Source organism: Mus musculus, chromosome 6 (assembly GCF_000001635.26).
Source record: "Mus musculus strain C57BL/6J chromosome 6, GRCm38.p6 C57BL/6J".
Lineage (NCBI taxonomy): Eukaryota > Metazoa > Chordata > Mammalia > Rodentia > Muridae > Mus > Mus musculus.
Genome location: NC_000072.6, coordinates 7,845,224 through 7,873,017, shown reverse-complemented (window position 1 = coordinate 7,873,017; position 27,794 = coordinate 7,845,224). Strand labels below are relative to the sequence as shown.

The window sequence follows — 27,794 nt, the reverse complement described above, 5'->3', positions numbered from 1 at the left end:
TTACATGAACAGTAATGGAGGAGGAACTTAAAAGCCAGGCTGCTTGGCTTTAGCGCCCGGCTTCACTGCAGCGCTCATTTCCTATGAGTAAATGTTAAGGGTTTTGGATGACTAGGATAAATCATTTACTCTGCTAGTAGAGAAGAGAAGCACATATGGAATAGAGACAAATTCATATCCAAACCACGGTAAAGAGCTGTGTACAACACAGACTAGGAAGCCTAGGATGTTGGTAGATGGCGCCACCGTAAGAACCTAAACCAAATTAAATTTGTAAATTTGGCTTTGTATTTTCATTACAGGGACAGAGTGATCCATACTAGCCAATGAAACAAACATCCTGTCAAGTATATCATCTATAAAGGTTGTGGTTTTGGCACAGTAAGTATAAATTATTTATATTTATTATTTAGCCAAGCTATAGACTCAACGGTGTACTAATCAGGCAAAATTAGCATAATGAAATATAAATCATTAACAATTAAAAATAATTTTATGGGAAATCTGTAAAATATTCTGTTCTACATTCAGTATTGATGATGACCAAAACAAGGTAAGGTTCTATCCTTTCAGAAACTCTATTTAAACAGCCAGTTTCATTAGAGTGATACAGGTTGCTTCTGCAGTCTGAATGGGGTTCTGTTCTGTTGGAATTACTGCTGGCAAGGTTATCCTCAAATAAGAAGTCAGCAGGAAATATGCTGTTAATTATATGACATTTTAGATTGTTTAAGTACCCTTTACTGGATCGTGCTTTATATTAATTCTGGCCAAAAGCTGCATTCAAAAATACTTGCCAGTGTTACCTGCCACATCAGACATAAAAATTAATTTTAAAAGTGCTTTAAACAAGCTATGAAAGGCACAAACAAGTCTCATCTCCACAGGATGGAAAATAAAAGGAACAATTATATAGTTGATAAAGACGTCTAAATAATAATTCCTGAGAGAGGTACCAAATACAAGAAAAGCTTGTCCAAACAGCATTAAATTTAATTGTTACCTACAATTAACAATGGGTGAATCGGGGAACAACATATTTGAAAATGCATGATTTACAGAATGCTGCCAATGCTTTGAGTAAATTAGCATTAATAGTGAAAAATGGTATTCAGGGTCAAACATTTGGAAAGGGGACAATGGGGACTTGGTATCGGGTTGATTATCTTTAGAACTAAGTATCTAATGGAGTCAAGGCTCGGAATAATTGGAAATGTGGTTAATTACTGCACTTTGGGGTAAGTGCCCTTCTTATTCTTCTTGAGGAAACACTGCCAATTATAAATAATATAATCACAGGAAAGTTTTCATTCGGCAACTGGAAGGCTGGTTTGTAGCATACACATATCAGCTGAGAAACAACACTGAGCAACAGTTCTTTCTTTCTTTCTTTAAGGCAGATCTGTTCAGCATTGTGTTCTAACTGGTGTGGTGCAGAAGGTGATTATAAACTAACCACTCCAACTGTAGTGATAACAACATACACTGTTGGGAACAGTCAGAAACAGAGTCTTTCTAGCTCTTCTGTCACCATTTAAAAACACAAATTCTTCATATATATTTATTTATATTTATATATTACTGTATCAAAACACGTTTTAGCAAACTTCACAGCTCTTTAAATGCTTCAGTTTATAGTCATCCATTTGAAAGATTTCTATATGGAATGTTCACTTCAGGTGAGTTCCTCACTGGGATTTCAGGGTTCCGTAGAAAGGCAAGAGTCCTTCAGTGCAATGTAGACCACTTATGTTCTGCTTTCAGGGGTTGCCTAATTTTATTTTTGTATCTTCCTTTCTGTTTACTTGATTAATTTCTTTCAGTATATTCTCAGGTAAGGCAGGTTGATATCTATATAAATAACCATATGGACGAAGATGATAAACGAGGTATTCTAATTCATACATAGTTGTCCCATCAACATAGTGAAAAGAAACTGCAATATCAGAACAGCATCCAGGACCCTAGAAAACACAGAAGGGGACACTGTTAATAAGTGGCACACAGCCCACATGTCACATAGTCACACTAGCTTTAAAATACTGAAGTGTCAAAGCTTGAGGAGAAGGCGGAGGTATCTAACCCATCAGATGGTGTAAGAAGCCAACAGTTCTTCCAGTCCCTAAGAAGCTAAAACCAAACCTGGAACTGCCACAGCAACTGCAACTGGAGCTTAACCATGTTAACATTTTGATTTCTTCAAAGTAAAGGGGAAGCTATTAAAAGAATAAGGCTTTATCTGTCTGCCATTTTTGGTAGATGCCTAAAATATTGTTCTTAAATGTCTTGTATAAATAAAATACATTCACTAAACAAGACCTATAGTTGTTGGAAAGAAAACAAAGCAGCTCTTTGTGGGTGACTATAAATTAACAGAGGATTTCAAGTCAAAAGAAAATCCTCAGATATAAACAAGTCTGACTGTTACAACTGTTGTAACTATCAGATGCAAAGTTACATTTAACAGTTCTCAAAGGGCTGGGATACAGCACTTTTGCATGTATGAGACCTTAGATTCAGTACTGAAAACAAACTATCTATATTCTCATATATGCCAGTTAAGTAAGAAGATTAAAAGCCCAAGCAAGATAGTACCAAATATACTGACTATGGAGGGGAACATTTAAGATGAGACGTAACCATCTGGATACGGAAAGATGGCCCAGCATTAAGAGCACTTGTTTTCTGGCAGAGGACCCGGGATTTAGGTCCAAGCACCTATATACATGGTGGTTCACAACCATCTGTAACTTCAGTATGGGGATCCAATACCCTCTTCTGATCTTCTCGAGGTACCAGGCATACACACAGGCAAAACACTCACACAAACAAAGTAAAATAATTAAGTCATAAACAATGAACAATAACATACAATGATCTGAGGGAAACTGTAAAATTTCACCAAGGACCCTAAAAACTTCTTGGGTAAAGATATCATTTTCACTAAACTAATGAGCTATATACAAAAGAAGGAGACACGGCAATTGCCAAAACACTTGAAGGAGATCAATACATCCTTATCAGCTTAAAAACATTTTAAAGGTGAAAGGTTCAAAACAATGTGGGCCAAATCCAAAGAGAATTAAAATCCACACAGAATTACAATCCCAGACCCTGACCTTCCTATAGGTGATGCTCTAGGTACACAATCAAGAGTCTGAGAATTGAAACTACCACGATTTGGAAAAATTTCCATCTAAACTATGCATTGTTTCAGACTAAAATTAATGCAAAAAATTATCTGAAATGAAGAATAAATTAGACTTTGTCATCCTGAGCTACACAATTTTGATCATTCTGACTATCTTATACCCTAACTTGCTAGCTAAACAGTTTTGTAACCAGGTGTAGTGCCATAGCCTGGAATCATGGCACTCAGAAATTAGATGATCATTGGAGGTTCAAGGGCAGCCTCTTGTCTCACAAAGAACAACAACAATCAAAACAAAACAATTACACAAAAGACTCCAAAACAAGACCAAGATCTATATTCTCAGTGATGATTACAGAGAAAATATGTATATTTAGAAACTCTTTAAAGACAGTAATTCATACTGCAAAGAAAAGAATTATTGAATGATAATAATGGAATTTTGGTTTCATTTTTCTGATAAAGAGTGGGTAATTTTAAAAGATTTATGCAACTTCAGTACTTTTATTTTTAGAATCTTCAACCTATTGGAATATGTTTTTATAAGGGCAACAAAATTTTGCCATCCATTTAAAAGCCACTATGATTCAAGTCGAAGACATTATATCTATTTTATTCATATAAGGCATATTGCTAAATACACCCTTTTTATAAAGCACTCTTAAAAAGAAGGAAGGATACTGCTAATAAAATGGCAAGCATATTTTTGCTACTGTTGTACATGTCTGGGATATCATACACTCTTTATAAAATATTATATGTATCTGGGTATATGCATTACATGATTTACAATGATGAACTTGAATATATTTTATATGGTAAGGGGTTCAGAACTTATGAAAAAACATCAAAATCTTCTTATAATAGACAGAAAATGATGCACTAGCTTGGAGTAGTGCCCTAAAGTGTATTAGTAGTATGTTAGGGCCAGAAAAAGGTGGCATAAAGAACTAGTAACTTGCCTAAAAGCATCACTAATCAGTAACAGAGTCTGAGAAGCTATGTTTTATAATCCTGTGAGTAGTTTACTATAGCAGGCATATAGATTTTCTCGAATCAGCAGCAAAATGAATTAATTACAGAATATTCATATATTAAATTATCACTTAGAACAAAGCAGAGAAATATATCAATGCTAATAAAATTCAATGTATAAACATAGAAATTTGTAAGATGTCTAATGTATAATTTGATCTTAAAATCTAAGAAACAATGCTGACTTATTTATGCACATATCAACTTGCAGGAAAATATAAAAGCTTGCAATGTTAATGAATAACATTTAATTCCTGGTAGTAGTGGTTAGAGGAAAAAGATAAGAGGGCACATGGGCCTTAACTGTCTATCACACTTTTATTCTGAAAATATCTGAGGCAAATGTGACAATAGTTTTATACTTGGGAAAGTTATATACTTTTGAGATAGTTTATAGATAATGCAACTCTCTCAGTTCTGATTTAATGTACATTAAGATATGAACTAGAGACAAGCTTGTCATTAAATACTGTCCTGGGCTATACTACAGTGTTATTACAAATGAGAGAGACAGATGGCACCCATTTTACATATGGAGAAACTGAGGCTCAAAGATAAGCCAGATCTCGTATTTTAAGATCATCCAACTACAAAATGGAAGAACAGTATTTGAATCTTGTCTTTCTGAACCTTATTTTTTCCCTGATAACTAGAAAACTCAGTCTAGATCTTCACATAGATCTCTAGCCTCACCCAAAATTGTTCAATGTCACTTCCTTAATCAGCAAATCCATGGCAGACTACCCCACCTAAAGTCACACTGTCTTCTTGGTTTTCTTTAGAACAGTGGTTCTCCTTCCTAATGCCCAATTCTTTAGTACAGTTCCTAATGTTGTAGTGTGTGTGGTTCTCCCTGCCCTCGAAGATCATTGGCTGATACAGTCCACATGGGCAAAGCCTAACCAGGGGAGGGGAGTTTGGAAGTCCTGTGAGTATGTATGGTGAATAACACACACCTGGACCAGCCATATCACTTTGGGTGATTCAAGGCTTATAAAGTTTTAGGGGACGGTGGGTAGAAACATCCAGGACAGGCTGAAGGCTTAGGCTACTGAAGGCCTGATTACCATGGAGAAGCATTTCAGGAATCTCAGGTGCTACCTCAGCGGGTTTGTATTGGGAGACAGGATGTTGATTCTATAATCTAACTGAGGCTTCGTGCTATTTCTCAGTAGAGGCATGTGTTGGGGCTTAGAATTCCCCAGACAAGGCCAAAGAAGGAGAAGTCTAACTACTGATGGGTTTCTTCCACTACGCACCGAGCCTCAGAGGCTACCGGTCAATGGTAGACTTCACCCTTAATTAGACTTTTACCACACTGTGGTGATTCCTAAGCCTAAAATTATTTTGGTTGCTAGTTGGTAAATGTAGTTTTGCTAGTTATGAATTATAATGTAAATATTTTTGCAGTTAAGAGGTTTGCCAAAGGAGTCATGACCCACAGGTTTAGAGCACCTGTCATTCTCTCAAGTCATTTCTTTATAAGTATGCCTATTTTCCTTGTGCCTCCTTATAGAGAGCATAAGAAAACTAAGATGCCTGTATTAACTTTTATCTGCCAGTGACAGTATGCTAATGGCTGGCCTACAGAGGTCTCAATAGCTAGCTACTGAATGACTGGCTGGGGCCTCTGTTCTCATCTGCTGTGTTACACTGTCAGTACATACATAAAAAAGCTTGGGTTATGGTACTAACGAAACGTACATATTAACTAGCCTTTTAAGAAAATTCAGGTAAACATAAGTCAGTCCCAAGTATTTATATAATACTAATAACTTCTAGACTTACCTCTATGGGAGGATAATAGTTGTAATTCCAGTACCAAAATGTTTTTGGTAGATAACCTTTGATTAAGTGGTGTTCTGGTACAAATGGATGGAAGGTTTCTTTCCCAATGGTATCTCTGGAATCTCCAGCTTCTACATTTATAATTTCCATGCACCTTCCCAGAGCTAAGTCTTCGATGGAGGAACTATGTGTACACTTTTCTGTTTTAAATGCATTAACAAATCTTCTCAAGGCTTCCTTGCTTAGGACATAGCCCGCTCCTCCGCTCATGTATCCCTGCTTCACATAGGGCTTAAATCTTCGCCCAAAGTAAATGGGTTGTTCAGGGTTATACTTTGATAGAAGCCATCTCAGGTTGTCCACAATGACGTATGTGTCGTCATCTGCTTTCATAAACCAGTCAGCATCTTCTAAATAATGGTCATGTACATACTGGAAAGCTTTAATTGTTTTCCAATATAGTTGCTCTCTGCCTTCTTTGGTTTTCAATCCCACAGTAGGGAAGTCTTGATTTTCTTCCGAACTCATAAATAACACTTTATTACAACGCTGGGCCCACGTAGCTTTGACATGTTTGGCCTTTTTCTCTAGATTTTGAGGACTTGTCATAACCCAACAAAGAATTTTAACTTTCTGATAGAGGTTCTCAGCAACGTCTATGTTCTCATCTATCAAACAAACATTTTTAAAAGTTACCTTTACATAGATGTAAAACCCAAATATATCACATCAAAAAAAACTTTTCATAAATAATTTAAGACTCTATTTACCCATCATTATTAATGACTTTGATAAATGGGCACAAGCTAATGTGACCTGACACTCTAATTTCCTGTCAATTTTACCCACAGATCTCTGAAACATCACTAGCTCCTCCTAAGTGCTTACTACCTGAATGGATTGAGAGTATCAACAGCATCTGGGAAGTCCGTTAGCAGTGAGGTGGATAGCAGGCCCCACCTCAGGCCTAGCAGTTCAGACTCACATACCACCTCCCATTGTCTCTCCTTGCAACTTAAGACTACAAAGAAAGTAGTATTTCCCAGTATCCCTGTGAATTTCTCACTGCTGTGAATATGTTTCTAAGACAGAAGAATAAAAGGGAAAACACAACAAGAAAACCATGCTGCTCAAGTCAGTTCATTATTTTTGAAGTCTATGAGCCAACTGTTATGAATTTGTACAAATACCCTAAGGTGTTCTTGAAGACTTTCACAATAACATCAGTTTCAGTTCAAAGCAAAGGAGTTAATGTAGAATTGAGCATGCTGGGACAGTACTATACACCTCACTCCAAACTCAAGCCCAGGAGTTAGAAACAGTACCGAGCTAGTGGGTAGAGGTTGGATTCTGAGATTATCTACAACAGTGTTTCTTCTGTAAGCTACCAGTTTCTAAAGAAATAGGAGCACCTCTTGTGTCAGAATATAAAGTACAATACCAACCGGGTTTGATGAAAATGGCTCCTAAACACAATAGTAAGCTTAGGACCTGAAACCTGGTCAAAAGCAGCTCACCTGGGTAAAAACAATTCTCAAGCTATCAGGCCCACAATGTGAACAGCACAATGTGAACAGCACAATGTGAACAGCACAATGTGAACAGCACAATGTGAACAGCACAATGTGAACAGCACAATGTGAACAGCACAATGTGAACAGCACTGGTTTAGAGGAAGGTACAACTAAAAGATCTAGACCAGTGCTTTTTAAAAACATACTTTTCTTCTCTGAAAGTTGTATACATTTATATAATGTACACTGGTCATCCCTATTCATCACTATGTTCTTCCAATCCCCCCTAGTGATAAACCTCTCTTGTCCCAACTTCATAACTACATGCCCTCTTTTCCACAAAAGCAGGACTACATTGTGTATTCCTAGCTGTCCTGGAACTTGCTCTGTAGACCAGGTTGGCCTCAAACTCACAGAGATCCGCCTGCCTCAGCCTTCTGCGTGCTGGGATTAACTGTATGTCCCACCACTGACTGGCTCCTCTTTTGTGTTTTTATTGTCATTAATAACTCAAATCCAATTAGTACTATTCATATGTCATAAATGTGTGGTCATATACCAAGGCTTTTAAAAATATATATAGCGAAGGAACATTCTTTATTTTCAATTGCTAGAGGCCTACCTATACTTCTATAAATCATTAGAAAGCACTCAGCTTTGGACTATATATAAGCCCTGCATCTCTATTTTTCTATCTATACAAAATTACTTTGCAAATTAGTATTTTATTCCTGATTCCAGCTTACTAAATCAGATGATATAATCTATAAGCAACAATTGGTAAGAGAGCTCTCACTAATCCTAGGGTACAACACTTTTAAATGTAATGGTCAACTAGCTGTTGTAACCTTGGTCCTGTGAAAGATGACCAATGAGGTACAGTTAAGTAGTTAACTGACTGGAAGAGAACAGAAGAAAAGGGGGGAAAGGCATGAAAGACTTTCCAAGCCATGGAGCACCAGGAACTGAGTCCAGAAGAGCTGCACTCTGCAGTCAGGGAGGAAGCAGCCTCTGCTTCTGGAACTATGGGATCAATCTTAGCCACACAGACACATCACACCCTGGACCAACAGCAAAAACTGGTATAGTACATGGAGGGAGACAAGACAGCTTTATCCCCACAGCTGGGCTATGACTGATCCTCTCACTGTATGCACATATATTTGATAGATATTTGTTACCTTTATGGATCACAAGATGTGGGTAATGCTAAAAATTACTCATCCCACTCTCTAATGTCTAAGCTTTTTCCTTTTTCTTCTCCCCACTCCCAGAACACGATTTTCTCATTTTCTCTCACTTTCACTTATTAGTTACCTCGTACTGGCCGTGAAATATGAACAAGACACATTTCTTACAAGTAAATCCTTCTGTAACACAGAGCCTACCTTTATGTTGGCTGGAATCTGCATTGAAGTTCATCTGTCCTTTGAGGTGACTGTGTCCATTGTCATCTGAATGCCTTGCATGAGGGTCATTGTGAAGCATGTTAGGCTGAATGGCAGCCTCTTCTCGCAACAAAATACTCAAGAGTTGAGAACATAAAAAAAACCCTATTGCTGATCCACAGAGGAAGACTAAAAAATTCAGCCAAGATTTAGAGGCCATTTCCTGGGAATGTATTTCTGTAAAAAAAGAAAAATTGTAATAATTATAAAATAATTAATAATAAAACAAATAATTTTATAATTAGTACCTGGTTATAAAATTACTAAGTGATCACATTATCACGAAGAAGTATTCTGAGGTTTAATTCCCTGTGGAAGTTAATCCCTTCTGTAAGACAATTTATCTAATAGTAGTCACTTCTCCTCATTTGTAAGTTTAACTCTTTGTGTTGTTCTAATGGCCCTCTGTGGACAATTACAAGCAAATGGAAGATGGACTCCCTATTATTGGCCCAGAGCCTGGGACCTACCTCTCATCAGGATTCCTCCATGAGCCAAGCTTGTTTGCCAGGACAAGTTCCATTCCTGGCTGTCAACTCTAGTGTTTTCACTTCTGTGCCAATCACTACTTACTCTATTCTTCAATGTGGAGTGAGCAAGCTCTGACAAGAACTAGAACTAAAAGGCTTCAGGCTTTGTCAGCTACAGACTGTCTCTGGTCTTTAAAAGCGTCAAAGTCGCATCTCCCTCTGCGTTGGGGGGCCTGACACGGGCTCCAGCTCCACCTGAGAAGCAGGTGGGGCCTATGGGTAGGGAGAGAAGTCTGAAGAGGATCTGTACTTCTGAGAGAAGACTCCAGAACAGCTGGCTGTCCTGAAGAAACACCGTGACATGACCTGGAGCAGCATGACAAGGAGACGGAGTTTGCACAGACAAACTGAGCAGCATAAGGTGAAAACCCCACACCATGGAGGTAAACTAAGCCATGCAGCCCCCTATGTCAATAGAAATATAATTACACTTGGTCTGTGTGCCATGAACGGATAATAACATCAACAGTTTTATAAATATCTGTGTATGTATGTGTATGTGTGTATGTATGTGTGTATGTGTGTGTATACACATGCCACCTAGCCAGGGGTGGGAAGAGAGTGGGCAGAGTCAGTGAACTTCTGGGATGTAGGTTCTTGGTTTTGCAAATGTAGTTTTATTTACGAACACCCATGTCCATTCCTGTGTATGATGACTGTACCTGGTTCTAAATCAGAGCTGAATAACTACAACAGAAGTAACTTGTCCAACAAAGCTTCACCTAGCCCTTTAATAGAAGTTTGCCAGCTCCTAGTCCAAATCCCTGTTTTGTGCAATTCTGGACGTAGACTCTGGATGTTCAAGGCTCTCACTGCTAACACACTGGCTCACTAAGCCCCAGTGCGTCTGTCTGTCATCAGATTCAGTATGGTGCCTGGAACAGTGGGGGCTCAAAGAATACTTGCTGACTACTTCACAACCAAGTTATTCTCTTTTTAACAGTTTGTTAACAATCAACCACATGGCAGTTATAAACCCGTATGATGTGGCCTTAAGTATATACATACTTCTCTAGGAGAAGTTCCAAAAATGCTAAGCACCTGCCATATGCTAGTGCACTTTCCATTCTCATAATGTGCATTTTACAAACAAGAAAACAGAAAGTATAAAAAGTCAAGCTGGGGAAATAGTTCATTATGAAGATCAAAGTGTAGACACTTAGCACCCATGAAACTTGTTATATGCAAGTACCTTTCCATTTCCTATAAAGGATTTGGCCATCTGTGGATTCTGGAGGAGCCCTAGAACCAATTTCCCACCAACAAGCTGGCAATTTTGACCATAAGCGCCTATAATTCTGACTGAGGGGTCTGATGGCCTTTCCTGGTCTGCATTCATACATCATCTACACGTGCGCGCACACACACACACACACTAAATTAAAAGTCAACAGGTAATATAGACTTTTCCATGACACTATTTCCAATACAATATAGTATAGCTATATTAGGCAGTATAAGGAATGTAAAGACAAGATAGAAAGGTATCTGCCTCTAACATCTCACATCTTCCCATGTCACATAAATGGTTAGCACAATTACAAAGCAGAGATGTGCACTCCTGTCTACCTGCTTAAGAAGTGGCAATGTTTCATCTGTTACATTCTTCGTTTGCAAGCAATCACCATTCATTCAACAGAAAGGACAACATGCATGTAGGGAGTCAGGAAGAAGAACTTAGAAGATGATTGGCAAAAGCCAATAATCACCAGTATCACAACCACAAACCTGAGAAAGCTCTAGCACTGTATTTATGGACTGCTTCACTGGGTTCACCAATACTTGTCATCAATGCAAATGAGAAAAGATGGACAAAGTATAACAGACTGTGAAGGTAGTAATAAAATAGTGAGATAGTGATAACTCCCGAGGGGAAGAAGAGCGTAGTCAGGAGCCAGGAGCCAGGTACTTGGCACAGCTCTACTCTGGACAGTTAGGTTGTTCTTCACTCTCGGTGGCAAATTGGTCCTAGGGCTCCTCGTGAATAAGCAAGTCCACAGATGGCCAAATCGTCTATAGAAAATGGAACGGTATATAACAAGTCTCCTACATATGCTCAGGATATTTAAAGAACCCATAATATTGTATACAATATAAATGATGCTTTTATAGATTTTATACTGTATTGCTTAGAAAAAAAAAGACAAAGAAAATGACTATATATGTTTATTACACATACACTTCTCCAATAGCTTTATGGATATGAATGAATGGATATAGAAGGCTGACTATACTGATTTAGAAAAACAGCTGAGGCGGCAGTAACACTAAGCAAAACTCAAAGTTGGCATCTTTCCAGGAGAGATGCAAAGAAACACTCGGTGTTTTATAATGTGTTTCTAATTTTAAAACACTTTGGGACGCTGTCTGATGCATCCACACTTACTGTTCTCACACCCCAGTCAGAGTGTATGAAGGCCCCTCCATGTTGTAAGTCCTTCCTATTTCAAGAACTCCTAATTTCTTTCCTGTTCCTGCAATAAAGCAGTCATTGTGTGAAGGTGGAATGTATCCCCAAAGCCCAGTTGGATTTCTGATAAGAGCATGTCCACCTCCCAGATTCTTCATACTGCATGCAGTAGACTAGACTGGAAGACTCATTCAGCCACGTTATACATTAATTATGAACAACATGCTTGCTTAGATGGGAGAGAGTTATCTATTTCAAGAGCTTTTGAAGCCCCGTATATCATGAGAATTATGTGAGGACCATTTAAAAAATACAGATCTTTAGGGTTGGAAACTGTGACCTCAGATGCAAAAAAGGACTAAGAAAATTAAAATCATTTAGATTTTAAAGAAAGGGCTTTGTATTATTGTTGTGAAGAAAAAAATTCAACCAATAAAGATCTGTATAAAGGAGGCAACAACCCAAAGCTCACTACTGCAAAATAATCACGATTAACATTTGGTAAGAACAAACATTTGGTAAGCTCTTGTAGTGGCTATTCCTGGTTATCAACTTGACTATATTTGGAATGAACTACAATCCAGAATTGGAAGGCTCACCAGTGACCCTTATCTAGAGGCCTGGAGATAGAAGATTCTGATATGGATCTTGGTATAGTGGTATAGAGATCTTGAGGCATAGTGGCTATGGATTCCAGAAGATTAAATCTCCGAGTTCAAGGTCATCCGGGATTAAAGGTGTGGTAGAACACACCTTTAATCTGGGCTACACCTTCTGCTGGAGACAATATAAGGACATTAGAAGAAGGGAGTCTTGCTCTTGCTCCTTCGCCTGCTTGCTGTCTGAGACTAACTGCTAGATCCTTGGACTTCCATTCACAGCTGCGACTGAACCATTGTTGGGAATTGGGCTGCAGACTGTAAGTCATCAATAAATTCCTTTACTATCTAGAGACTATCCATAAGTTCTGTGACTCTAGAGAACCCTGACTAATACAGCTCTATAACTATGAACAACAGGAGATAAAAGATAACTATGGCAAACGTCAAAAATATTATATAACAACAACTACATATAGAGGAAAAGCAAAATGGCTCAGTAAGTAAAGTACTTGCTGCCAAGACCAGAGACCTGCATAATGGAAGAGGAGAAATGACTCTTGCAAATCGTCCTCTGACCCCCACATCCAATGCATGGTACACATGTGTGTGTGAACGCACACACGAGAGTGTGCAAACCGTGGCAAGAGCTTTACATGGAAAGTGACGAACTTCTTTGCATTTTGCAGATGAATGCAGACAGGTCAGTAGCATGTGTGCCTCTAGCAAACTGAATTAAGAATTCTGACTCTTAACCACTTTGTTACAGTTTTAAAGAATTGACATTACACTGGTCATACAATTTCAAAGATTTAACACTGTGAATTCTAATTCTTTGAACTTATAAGAAAAAAGAAAATGAAATTAATCTAAAGAAGTTAAATATTTAGAATGATCTTTCTCTAAATAAATGATCCTTTTTGAAGATAGAGAAAATTATCAAAAACATTGTTTTGTTTTCTGTACTTGAATTATAGGCAGCATGTTTTTGCTGGGAGAAATATGGAAATCCATATGTGCACGATGCTCACACTCGACTTTCTTACTTTTATTTGGTGTTTGTAATTGTTCCCTTGTCACATCTTGGGTCTATATGAAAGTGGACTCCAAGTTCATCACCAGTCCTTTTATCAGAGGTGTTCTCACTGCTGTCACATGTCACCGTCCAGAACTCAGCAACTAGTTGTGCCAGTGCCAACTGTTACTACACTGGAATTGCTGCAGGCTCAAGAATGCCTGCTATTGGTTTCATAGAGAATGTACAACTTGATACAGTATACTTTTTTCCTCCAAATTTTGTAGATATTATAATTATACCACAGTCTTCTCATATGGGTACTACACAAGTATTCACCCCTTGTAGAAGTTTATTATTTTTGCTTTCTGTAGACACAGGTGTATTATTATTGCCTTTTCAGACATTTTGTATTCCTGATAAATTGAAGACTGTGATGGTCTGTACTGAACAAGTCTATCTTTTCAAAAGCACCTGCTCACTTTCTATCACTGTCACAATTCAGTAATGTGCCCAATTATGGGGCACTAGAATTGCAGGAGCAATGCTAGGAACTTAGCTGAAGGTCGTATGTATGCCAGGCAAAGACTTTCACTTATTTTGAGACCGTTTTACTAAGTAGTTCAGGCTGGTCTGGAACTCCCTGTATATCCTGAACATGTAATCCAGTTGTCTTGCATTCCAAACAGATAGGGTTACAGGCCTGACTCATTGTTCTTACATATCACGGTGATCTGTAATCAGTGGCCTTAGCCTTCAGTATTAGTAGTGTCTGGGGACACCATGAAGCACTCCTGTATGAGGTCGTGAACCCAATAAGAGGTTCTTCATGTTCTGACTGATTCACTAACTTCTTGTTCTCCATTTCCACCCTTCCCTGGGATCCAACAATACGGAAACTAGGATCCTCAGTGTTCAAATGAAACAAACTCTTGCACACACTTACCAGTTTAAATTAAAACTTAGAAATATACTTAGTAAAAAAGGGATGTTAAACCAGGATTCTCACACAACTAGCTAAGTAGTAAAACCAAAGGAGAAGTTCTCGAAGCAAACTGACATTCCTACCACTGTGTAACTGACAAGAGAATTTAAGTCTTATTGCTGGTATGAAATGGTGGACTGGTTAGAAGATTCACTGTGGTTGTCACTAAGCTAAAGTCTAATTCAGAGCAAGACCCTAACTTAATTCTAAAAAGGCCAGAAGTAAGGTATACAAGAAAAATAGAAAGGTAGCAGAGGTTGGTTCACTGGGCCTAGAGCCAGAGTGTAAAATGAAGCAAGAAACGCTGGTGTACAAACTGTAGGAGCTTATCCAGATGACCTAGCTATGGACAATGCTGCAAGGGGCTAAGGGACAGACAGCATTTTCAGTGTATAAGAAACAGCCTTATACTAGAAAAAGATATCACCTAAGACTCTCATAGACGGAGAGGAGATGACAATTCTGGCTTCAAAGCGTCACAGAATAGGCCTGATTATCTTGTTATCAGGTGAATGCAGCTCATGACCCTAAACTGAAGCTGATGGCATTTAACATTCTCAAAAGTATTTCCCCCAGATTATCTTTATAATTATACCAAATGTACTCTCCCTGTGCTGTGTAACTGAAATAACAAAACCTGGTTGGCAGTACAAAACCTGCTTCTTAGGGAAAAAAAAAAAGCCTTCTTTTAAAGATATTACCATTCATTGCCACTGCGCCTAGCTCCCCAGGACTTGCTGGAGATATACAGCAAGCTTAGTGCTGTTGGCACAGCTAACACAGCATCCATTCTGAAGCCTGTGGATCAATGAGGAGCTCCAAATCTTATTCAAGAAATACAGCTTTTACAATGTATCGGCTTTAGTCAGTGCTCTTCCTGATGAGTCTTGCCAAGGAAACTGAAGCCACTTGGAAAAGGCCAAGGATTCAACACTCTCCATGTAAACATGCAGCCGTGTGATTTTTGGAAGGCATCCCATAAACGCTGATGTGAACACTCTGGTAACTCCAAGGAATTCAGAACCAGTGGAGGTAGCATCTGAAGGTAGGGGAGGAATCGAAAGGGAACTAGAAGTGTAGACTGTAGCTGCTTAAATTTCATGTTAGAACTGGAAATGCAGTTTGAGTATGTGACTAAGTGACTACAATTTCATCATAAAACTTTAATGACTGAGGAGTGCTTCTTACAGAAGGGCAAAGAGTTTCTAGTGACGGAAACCAATCCAGATGAAGACACAGTGAACACTACTCACATAACAACATAGGATTCAGAATATTCATCAATACAGCTGATAATGTATGGGGTTAGGGAGCCATGGGACTGGGGAGGTGGGAGTGGAGTAGGCTCAGAGCGAGATTGGAGTTAAGGTGTGTCCAATTCCCAGAAATCTATCCTAAGATCGGCAAAACTAGGATGGTTCCCCACCCTGCTTTGGGCCTGCATGTCCCAGGACACATAGCCCTGTGACCCCACCTTTGCCCACAAGAGGTCGTGTAGCTCGGTAACCCAGTAGTCTGGTAGCCTGGTTAAACTTCCTCTCCCTCTTCATCTGAGTGAAGATGCCAAGAAGTACTTTTTCTTGAGAGTTCCTTTCTATTTGCTTGTTTGAACAAGGTCTTGCATAGGGCTTGCTGGCCTCACACTGGCTTCCTCAGTAGCTGAGGATCACTCCCAATGTTCCCAAGTCCTGAGGGTACATGCAGCACCCCTACCCCGAGGGTTTCTTTTTGTTTCTCACCCATCCCCCTTTCTTTCTTTTTTTCTTTTTAATTTTCTTTAAATTATCCAATCTCTTTCTTACAAGACAGTGCTTCTATGTCAGCTTAAATCTTCTGGCAAACAACTGACATAATTCCCCAGCTCCGTGGGATTTTGTCTTTCAAACTTGTCTGAAATGTCTATGACCTATGATCACATTCAGTCTGTGTCAGCCTAGATGACATTGAAGCAACCCAAATAAACTCTCTTTCTTAGCCATTCATTTTGTACTCTAATTTATCCTAAGAGTCAACCAAAAATATTCTCTGGGAAAAACTTTTAAGGAAGGAAGCTAAGGGTCGCACGGAGGGCCATTTATTTAACTCATTTCCTCAAGGCAGCATTTGATCACTCCTCGAATCAGCCTTAGGAAGAGAGTGATAGTAACTCCTACAGCACTTTAGTGGCAATTCAGCTGCAGACACAATGAGGGCAGCTACATCCCACACTAAACAGGAGGAACTGGATGTCAGAACTGAGCACCGGGAGCTGAAGATCAGGGCAAAGCAAGACCTCAGAAGGCCTCTGAATGAAGCTACCACCAATCATCTGCTACCATGATTCTGAGGTAGTGAAAAGTTAAAAACTATTGTGGACATGTACTGTGGAATTCCCACAGGGATTGACACATTAGATCATCTTACAATTGAGGCTCATTGGTGATTAGGCCCAAAATATGTCCAGAGATTATAATTAATTTTTAGCACCACTGTAAGTTATGAAGACAGCTAAGAGTTACATGACATTTTAAGGAAAACTCTACGTAACTAATGAATCTAAGACTCACAAGTCCACAGTTCACCTTAGGAACAGGACAGTAAGCGCATCCCTCCAGGATTACAGCATCAGCTCCTGCCCCCAGGTGCCTGCCCTGACTGCCTTCAACCATGAACTGTGATATAAAAGAGTAAATGAAATAGACTCTTTCCTTCCCAAATTGCTTTTGCTCATGTTTTATCACAGCAATAGAAACCCTAAGACAGGTGTTCAACCTATGATGGAGTTATAGTCCAACAAACCCACTGTAAGTTGAAACTATTTGAGTAAGGAGAAAATTTATTTAATACTCTGATAAACACATCATAAAATATGAAAACCACATTGACTATTTAAAATCCAGATGCAGGGATGGCTCAGTGGGTAAAGTGCATGTTGCACAAGTCAGACCATGGAAGAACTCCTAAAGGAAGGGAGAACTGAGTCCCGAAAATTGTCCTCTGGACTGCCACACATGCACTGCAATTACTACAGACCCATATTCACACACCACATACCATAACAATTTTCTTAAATTTCTATATTATCATTAAACAAAATCCTGGAGCTCATGAACTCTCCACGAGGTTATGTTCTGATAGACTCATCATAAAGACAAAAAGTTAGAGACCACTTGTTCTACCACAGAAACATAATCACTCATGAACGTTCTCCTGTCGAGTAAAGTCTTCCAGAAGCACACACAAGTGCAACTGTACAAGAAAATAACAGGTATATGTATTTAAGAAGGTGTCAAACCCATCGTGGTAATTGATAATTTGACCAACTGTAAAAAGTTGGAAACACTTAAAAGAAATCATTTAAAAGTGGCTATTTGAGAAGTGAATCATATCTTTATATCCAGGAAGTAAGTAGTTATATAGAAAATAATTGTAATAGAAACCAAAAAAGCTATAGGTAACAAAGAATAACTATCACTTTGTAAATGTACAAACTCTACATAAAGGGAAATATAACCCCACTAAAGGATCAAAAATAAAAATTCAGTAAGTGGGAAAGCACAACAGTTTGCCATACGAGCAGTCAACACCAGCTTCTGGGAAAAGGCCATCCTAGTGTTAGGAATACGTTTTTCCACTCAGACATTACCCAGGTAGAATCTGGTGTTAACTCTTTAGAACTCTGAAGACCTATCAAAGGCTCCAAATGTCCTGTGCAGGACTTGGAAAGTAAGGTAAATACAGGTGATTTCAGTTAATTTCACGGCTTAGAAGTAACTACCCGCCTTCCTGTCTACTAGGTCTGCTTGGTAGGCAGCTGTTTGCAGAGCACGTATTTATAAAATAGTTATTAAAAGGTTCTGGGAACAAAGGTGGGCAGTAAGAAACCTGTCTTCTGAATGCCAACTGCTGTGCCTGATCATAGAACTAGACTCAGAGATGGGCAATCACTGGTGATATACCCTCACCTACCCAGATAAACCCCTCCCTCTCTGGCGGAAATGACTTCTAGTTGGTTTTGAAAGGCTGATATCATCTCCACCCCTTTTTATGTTTTTCTCTTCCACCTCTGTTTGGAAATTATCGACATTAAGAACTACAACACTGCATGCACAAGGACAATTACATAGCCGGTGTATGACCAAATAAAGTGCAACCTCAGAAACACCTGGGCTAGACTTGTCCTTGACACTGAGACAAACCAAAACAACAATAACAACCAACCAACCAAAAAACCTCCAACTACCCCACCCCCAAATCCAACAACAACAAACAAAAAACAAAACACCAAACACCAGGGAATGGGACAATCTGATTTCATGATCACATTATTAAATGGAAACATCTGTTTGTTTTTTGTTTAAAAAAAAACAAAACACACGACACATAAATGAGAAAATGATTCATTCAAAGCAACAAGTAAGAAAAACTTAACTATCTTTTAAGGCGGACCAGGCAGTCATTTATTAAATAAAGACTTTGAAGAAACAGAAAACCTAAAAAAGAAACAAAACAGAAAATCTAAAGCATAATAGCATTACTAAATTTAAAATTCTACTAGAAAGAATAAACCCAAATTTGAGCAGGCAGGAGAAAGAAACGCCAAGCCTGAAGACAGAACAAATGTCTGAGGGCAGAGCTGAGTCTGAGGAGTGCAACAGAGAGAGATGGATGTGAGGGCGAACTAGGTCTGGGTCACAGTGAAGGAGCCCAGCAAAGAGACTGGAGTGTCGAGGCAGGAGGGGAGGAATAGCCAAAAAGCCACCAGCACTCCCCAGATTCAATACAAGATCGCAGTCTTAGCACCCAAGAGGCAGATGAGACTCCAGGGAGGATGTATTCAAGGCTATACCAAATATGTCTCATCAAATAGTAGGCCCAGAGACAATTCTGAAACCACGAAAATGTGATTCATGGCATACAAGTGACTGTCAGAAAGATTATCATATTTCTCATCAGAAACTTTGGAGGACAGAAGGTAGTAGGCTGGTATATTCAAAGTGCTAAAAAAAAAAAGTGTCAACCATGAATCCTACATCTGACAATTTTTTTTTCCTTTAAAAGTAAAAGGGAACTTAAGATATTTTGTGTAAACACCCCCAAAGCAGTTCATTACTACAGACTCGCTCTGCAAGAAATGCAGAATATTAGAAAAGTACAGTGGACAATCAAAGTAAATAAAAATTAAATACACGGATAAACAGAACACCTTATACTAGTATAACAGTGGTTTTAGCTCTACACTTGGTTCCATACATTTAAGAGACAGGCATTAGTATAGTTTTGACACACAATGTCTAAAGATGTAATTGTGTTATCAACCAGTGAACTTGGCAAGTTCTAGAAGAAAGGCATTTTGTATGCTATTAGTTTAACCAGTATGAACTCAAGCTAGAGTGCTGTAGCTTAGTGATACCAAGTGTAACCCTCCTGATAACCAGAGAAGCCAGCTAAACAACATACTCTAAGGGAAACGAGACAGTTACCCAGGAAAAGGGGGCTGGAAAACTCCTGGTAACTACTGTAAATGAAATAGATTAAACTCTAATCAAGAAGCACAAATGGGCAGAATGAATAAACAAGATCAACTATGTTGTAACTGTGAGACTAACTTTAGACCCAAAGACAAATAGTTTGAAAGTAGAAATATAGAAAAGAGACACTGCATGCTGACAGTAACCAAGAGAAGAGCGATATAAAACAATTATGTCTCTAATAACTGATCACTAAAACATAAAGCCAAAAGTATAAATGTTTCATGTTCAAAAACTGTAAAACTTCACACTGTTAAGATAGTGTTGAACTACAGTTCTTAACAAGCTAATACACAGATTCAATAAAATTTTTAGTAAAATCCCAAAGTTTTATAAATTGATATGAAATTTTGAGAGGTCTTAAGTAGTGAAAATAGTATTAAGTTTAGCAGCCCAAATACCCAAAAAACCATAAAGCTTTTTTCATTGAAATACTTTATCAACAGTTAAGAAAAAAACAAACAGGTGACAGAATGAACAAACACAAAGCATATCTATAATTTGGATTAGTGGAGCAAACGTTATGCGAAGAAGTCCTAAAAAAAAATCAACTAAAACAAAATCAATCCATAAAATGGACATATGATTTGAATAGATACACAACAGTCAATAAGCAAGTAAAACAATATGTCTATCATTAGTTAAATGCCAGTTCATAACTCATAATGATCGCTACTACCAACAATCAAAGGTAACAGGTGTTGGCAAGAACATAAAGAAATTGGAATCTGTGCACATGCCAGTCGAAGTATAAAACAGTACTGCTGCTGTGGCCAGCAGTTCAGTACAGCAGGCCCTCAGAATTTCACACTAATACTCACTGGGCGTGGGGGGGCTCAACTGCAATCCCAGCACTTGGGAGAAGCAGGCATACATCTGCCTGCTCAGGGTCAGTCTGGTCCACACTGAGTTTCAGGTCAGCAGTTATACAGTGAGACTAGATCTTCAAAAGGGGGCCATGACCCACTATTGCCACTTTGAGGTACATACCCTAAGGACTTGAAAACAGAGTCCCAAAGAGGTTATTTCCCCCACACTGGTATTCACAGCAGTATTCAAATGGAGTAAGGGTGAGGGATACATCTTTTGACAGGTAAATGAATTAGTAAATACATAAAGGATTTATTGACAATCTTTAAAAAAATGAAGAGAATTCCAATTTGCTCCAAACAGATAAAAGTAGGACATTTTGTTAAGTGAAACAAACCAATAGGAGGAGGACAATGTACAGTTTCCCTTACGTTAATTAAAACTCAGCAACAGAAGATTCTGGCTGACAGGGGCTATGGGGAGGTAGAATGGGACTTGTTTATAGGGTAGTGCGTTTCAGCTTCACAGGATGCAGGGCTCTAGAGTCGGACAATGATGATGGGTACATCATAACAGAAATGCAACCACCACTGGACTGACTGTACAGGTAAAACTGGGTAGGATGAGCATATTAGGGGTGTTTTATCTCACACACACACACACACACACACACACACACACAAACACACATCACGTGACAGTTTTCTACACATCAATCTGTGTGTATAATGTGATCCCACCCCAAACACAGAGTTTTAAAAGCTAAATAACCGTGTAAAATGTATTCTAAAAGCTTGGAAAAATTAATGAGTACACAATTTTATTTATTTATTTATTTATTTATTTATTTATTTATTTGGATCACATCACTATGCACCCTTCCCTGATGAGTACACAATTTTATTTATTTATTTATTTATTTACTTACTTACTTATTTATTTGGATCACATCACTATGCACCCCTCCCTGACTGTCCTGGGACCTGTAATGTAGACCAACCTGGCCTGGAAAAATGAGTAAGTATCAAGTTTTTATTGGATCACGTCACTATGTATACCTGGCTGTCCTGGCCCTGAACTGTCTCATGAGTGCTGCAATTAAAGGTCTAGGCCACCATGCCTGACCAGGGAATGGGTAATTCTTGAATGGTGAGTGGCTGGCGGTTAAAACACAAGGCATATTAAAATGTTTACATGGACGCGTGGTGGCACACACATAATCTCAGCACTTGGGGCCTGAACACAAAGGGGTAGGACTTGAAGGCCTGCCTAGGGTCAGCCTGGGCTACCTGATCTCAAATACACATACGTTCTCTTTTTCATAACCAAACCAAAAAACAAAACAAACAAATCAGAGGTGAACTGAAATGATTTAACAATTTAACGTTGAGACTGACAGGCCATCGTGTGTTTTAAATCACAGTGTGTTTAAAAGCATGTCTATTAATAACAGATTAGCTGAGCAACTCTCCAGACTGCTAGAAACTACATCATTTCCAATGCCATCAGTGAGCCTGGTCTTCCACTTCTTGCATGGATGACTGATCAGCCTCAGTTTCCAATGGAGTGTCAGATAAGGGTATACAGGCATAACATTCCACAACTATCTTATCTCCGAGGTCTCCAAACACCAGGCCAGATGTTTAGCCTTCTGACACCCAGACTCTGTAGTTTTAAAACGATTAAATACTGCAACAGTAGGTTTTTGCCTCAACTCCAGCCTTTTCCAAAACCTTACAGTCCTGATGTCTTCTTCAGTGAAATCTGCTATTTCCCCAGCTGTACAGCCTTCTTCACTGCAGCAGCAAAGAAAACACCCTACTCTTGTCAACCAGCAGACAGGCAACGGGGCAGTGTGTCATCAGACCGAAATGGTTGGTGGGAAAAAAATGTATGGGACTGTGTAATACATAATCCACACAGCATTTGACATCAAGGAAGGGGTGGCTTATTCAAGGCAGTGTATGAGAATAATTAATCCTTTGGAAACCACAAAAGCAACCAGCTGGGTCCTTTGCTAATAATTAACAATTACAACTTCTAAGATTTCAATATTTTAAAAACAGGCTAGGAGAAAACATCTTTTTGCATATTTTTATGGTGAACTGAGAACTTCCTAAAACTCAGAAGCTGGGCCTACTGAAAAACAGTTTCTTCAGTGGGCGAGTCCCGGAGGCACAGCAGCTGCAAAGCAATGTTTCTTCATAACATGCTTTAAAACATATATGGCATAAAGACACAAAATGATTAACAACGTACAAAAGCAGACACAAAAGACTCAGAGGAATACACACACTGGATGCAGTCAAGGCTATTATTCAATTTCACCAACAATTAAGGAAAGGCAAATCAAATGAAGAGAGTCTGTTTCTAAGCTGGCATACTGGCAGAATTCCTGGTTTGTTAACATGCAGTATTTATTAAATGACACCATACAATCTTCCTTACAACATACTTTTACTGTCTTTTCAAAGAATATTTGGCAATTATCTCAGAAGCTTAACTGAATATACTCTGAACAATCATTTCATGATCAGAAATTTAACTGATGGGTAAATTCATTGACGCCTTCTAAGTTGTTCATGAGAGCCATATGTTCAGATGTTAGTTCACAGAGTACTATACACTGCAGCTGGTAAGAACCATAACTACACGTGTTGGCGAGGAAAATATCTGCACCTGTGGCTAACATTTTTAATTGCTAATAGATTGTTTTGTAGAAGTAGCATGAAAACAAAACAAAGAGAATGAAAGGGAACAAACCCTCAAAGGAAGGGCACACACATTTCTGTATATGTAAAATAAAAAAGGTTTCTACTTTTCCTACAAAAGTTAAAGATAATTATTTATCTAGAGAGTAAAAATAAAAACATGCATCCCTCCCCATCACTTCTCTGGACCTTCTCAGAACTCTCTAAGATTCAAAGTCACATAGACTCAAATACAGGCAACTCAAACTCAACAAGCCCCAAAGCAAGTCAATACCTTCCTTAAATACCATTCCTTAAATACAGGTGATTATCTAAGTTACCAGCAGTGTGTGCCTCTTTCACTAAGATTCATCTGATTATTGAAACTAGTAATTGAGGGTGGGGGGGACAGTGTGTATGTGGGGGTTGTTGCGGATCAAACCCAGGGCCTTATACGCTAAGCAGATGCACTCCCAGAAACGGCCCTCAGACATTCCTAATGTTCCACCACGTCTCACCCAGCCAAGCCCAAGTTCCAACTTCTAATCCACCCTCTTCCTGTCTACTCTATGCTGCTTCCGTGTCAACGGTAAACTCCTGAGACACACAGCCTGTTCCCTCCATGTGTACCACTCTTGTCCAACTCATTTCTACTGTACCCTAGCATGATCCCTAGCATGAAAAAGTGGCCATGCCACTCCACGAATCCTCACACAACTCTACAGCCTGCACGTGAGAAATGAAGTGTCCTTAATTAACAAGACATACAAAGCCTCTCCTGGATAACTGTGTCTACGTTCCAATCTCACCTTTCACTAAGCCAATCAATACTCCTGACCATCAATAGATTCTTAAACATCCTAGTTTAGTCAGCTCCATAGTTCTCCTGTGTCATCTGACTAAAATGCCCTCCTCCCTCCATGCCTCACATTCTCACCTCAGCAAGTGCTTTTAGGTCACATTTTCTTAATCTTGGTACCAGTGGCAGTGTGAGCTAGCTTGTGGCACTGTTGTGGGGGCTGTCCTATTAACTCTACAGACATTTAGAAGCTTCGAGGCCTGTATTTACTAGACGACAGTAGCATTTCTTCTAGTCATGGCAACCACAGTTCTATCTGGATGAGGATCAAAGTCCTCTTGGAGGAGTGAGTCAGCTTTAGGCAGGAACCACTGCACCAGGAAGGGGCAAGGGCTCAGTGAGGACCTGAGTGCAATCCCTCCGAACCCAGTTAAAACAAAACAAAACAAAACAAAAACAATAGCAAGGGGCAGTGGGCTGACAGGGCCACAAGGGCCATCCTCCCAGGGGCCTGCCGACCAGCTAACTTCCCGGTTTAGTGAGAGACCAGCTCAAAACATGGAGAGCAATTGAGGAAGACACCTGATGTTGACCCACAATGGCAAAGGCACACCCCTGTTCTAACCTGTTGTGACATAGTTTCTCTTATCTATCACCTCAGAAAGAATCTATAAGGCGAGTTACAACATTGATTCTCTTTAAGGCAGACAAGGAGGTGACTAACAGGAAAGCTGCCTTTGTGCACTGTATTGTGTACTGTGTGTAGTTAGCTTGTCTCCACTGCCTCCACCCTGGTGTGAGCTGTCTCACAATCACAGCAACAGCCTTCCAGCCAACACTTCTCTTCCTCGCACCCTTCTTTCTTCTGGCTATTTCTGCTAGTATGCCAGAGTCATCCTATCAACTGGAATCAGACCTTGTCACCCATTTTCTCAAACGCCTCTACAACCTGCCTAGCCTCATTTTAAAAAGCCCAAACCTTAAAATGACCTGTCTTCAATACTGCCTATACCGCTTTCCCCACTGGGTTTTAACTTTAGACTCTGCTGTCTCCTTTCACACACCAGGGTCTTGCTGGTCTCTGCTGCAACACCCTGCTCAGGCATCCCTGGCTCGGCTCCTTGCACACTGTTTCTGCTATGTCCTTCACAGGGGTCTTCCCTGGACATCCTACACTGACCTCCAGCTGGCACTCGCAGCCTCATATTTTTTTTTTCACTTCACTTGTTTCCCACCTTAAAGCAAAGCATTCCATCCCCAGTCAAGAGAACTTTGAAAATGTGCATTTCTCACAAGTTCCCTGCTTGCAGAGCTACACAGAGACGATGCCTTGTGATCACAGGGGCAGAGGCTGGGGTGGTGTAAAAGAAAGCAAAGGACACCCTTAGACACAGAGCTTGCAGTAACGGTAGATTCTAGAACCTCTGGAGCAGTGCAGCTTTGCCAGCGTCTCAAATGGGCCGTTGTTGGTAGCCTCAGAAAACTAACATAGCAAACAAGAATGCAAGTGGCCACACGGAGTTCTATATATTTCAATTCATCCATAGTCAAGATGTGCTTCAGCAGACAGCTTTCATTGTAAAAACAGTCAGATTTCCAAATCCAGAGTCTCTTTAATACTGCCTCCCCAGGCCCTTACTACACTTCATACTGCAGGTGCAAGATAATTTGTTTTAAGTTTCTGTTTGGTGTCTCCACCTTCAAATGGGACTCCCTGATTCATAAAGAACAGCTTCCTGTTTCACACCTAACAGGAAAAAAAAAAAAAAAAACAGTTGCAGCTGAGTGACTTACACCGCCCCACCCCCAACACCAGGTGGGGAGTGACATTTCAATTATATGCAAAAAATTAAGTACACTTTATCATTTGTTTCTTATTGGATTGAAAGATAAAAGGCCAACTTCACATTTTATGCAGCAAGTCTTGTTTTCTTTAAGCGAATAAAACCAAAGTATAATGACCAACGTATATATGAATCTCACCACTTGGCATGTTAATTTAAATTTTTAATTTTTAAAAAGACCTTAGTCCCACCAGATTTGGTAATTAAAAACATGTATCTTTCTTTTATTTCAAGCTAGTTGTTAAAATCTCAAAGTCCTTTTAAAATATCTGTACCGAAAAGCCAACTTTTGAATGTAATAGGTAAACAGGAGCATTAAGGTAACAATTTCAATTCACATTTGATTCATAAATAAATTGCAACAAAATTCCAACCACTACTTTCACCAAAGATTTGACTTTATATTATCATGAGTTTATAGTTAAGCTGAATAACACAATTTTCATTTCAGCAAAATCAACACACAAGCAATATACAGCACATACTTTTGAATACAATTAGCCAAACATTAACTCATTATATGTACTTTTAAACTGCTTGATATTAAAGTTATCCACAACTGTAGGCTGATTTTTTTTTTAAGAGCACAATGTAGGGAGAGGGAGTTTAAGTGGGAAATGACCACAAAGCATTTGTAAACTGCTGAGTCCTGAGTAAAAAGATAGAGGAAAACATAAATTTCAAGAAAATCTGAAACACTAAAGTTAGTTGTCCACTAATGCTGACTTTTCAGTGAGTCATACTTGCCTTCCTAAGTCAGTTTTACTGAACATATGGTGAAAAGAGTTAACTGTTTGGTAACTTCAAACCTTATATTCATTTAAACTGGACAAAAATATATACTACAGCTGGCAGAAATGCTATACAATGCTTAGAGCACACAATATCGTGTGCACAAGGCTCGTCTGACATTTATCTGATAAGGAACTGGAAAATTGTACCGTTTATAAATACCTTCTAAAAACTCAAGTTTCCACTTCCAAATCCAAACTTCCACCAGAATCAAACAACTTGTAGTGTGCACAGCATTTTTTTCTTGGCACCAGGCTGAGCTATCTGTGGTCTATCCTCAACTTCCTGCAAATTACCAAACTTCTGTCCCTTCCGCGTTGCCTACTCAGTCTGAAGCACTGAAGTTCTAACTTTGTAACTTTTTAACTCAGAATACATCTTTTGACAGTATGTACTAAAAGGAAATACCGTGAATACAAAGATCTAGATTGGAAAAAAAAAATTTTTTTTCCAGGAAGTAAGGGATCTTAGAATATTCTAAGTCCCACGCCACTAGTAAGAAGTGTGGACAGAGCTCAAAAGCATTAATCCCCGATCCTCACTCTTAAATTAGTTAATTTAGAAGAGTATCTATCTAAAGTCAAAGCACTTTGTTTAACTAGCCAACATCTAGGAAAGCCATCACACTTTGTTACCAAAGGAAAAAGAAAAAACAAAAAACATTTTTTTTTTAAATCCTGCGCGTAGCAAGCCCCCAACACACCTGGCTGGTTCACTCAGTCAACGAAGGGCAGGGAAAGTTCCAACCATAACCGACCAGCTCCAGACAAAGCTGACGGTCCAACGGCGGCGGGCACTCGGGACTGTTGCGGCCGGAAGGTGCCCGCACCTGAGTGCACACAGCTGGCGGGCGCCGGGCGCGCGGAGGCCCGGG

At 39.2% G+C, this 27,794-nt stretch overlaps 1 protein-coding gene across 1 annotated transcript; it reads right to left on the bottom strand.

Moving 5' to 3' along the window:
* Positions 1-975: 975 nt before the first annotated feature.
* On the bottom strand, positions 976-27,794 carry C1galt1 (core 1 synthase, glycoprotein-N-acetylgalactosamine 3-beta-galactosyltransferase, 1). Its single transcript, NM_052993.3, has 4 exons — positions 27,624-27,794; positions 8,877-9,113; positions 5,975-6,642; positions 976-1,964 (listed from the first exon to the last, which is right to left on the bottom strand). Exons 2-4 carry the CDS (start codon positions 9,094-9,096, stop codon positions 1,761-1,763), a joined length of 1,092 nt encoding a protein of 363 aa, NP_443719.3. The 5' UTR covers positions 9,097-9,113; positions 27,624-27,794; the 3' UTR covers positions 976-1,760.

Coding starts and splice junctions, on each gene's coding strand:
- C1galt1 (NM_052993.3), bottom strand. CDS start 9,096: ATGGCCTCTAAATCTTGGCTGAATTTTTTAGTCTTCCTCTGTGGATCA. Junction 6,643..8,876: donor AGATTCCAGCCAACATAAAG/GTAGGCTCTGTG, acceptor TTTGTTTGATAG/ATGAGAACATAGACGTTGCT. Junction 1,965..5,974: donor ACTATTATCCTCCCATAGAG/GTAAGTCTAGAA, acceptor TGTGTTTTCTAG/GGTCCTGGATGCTGTTCTGA.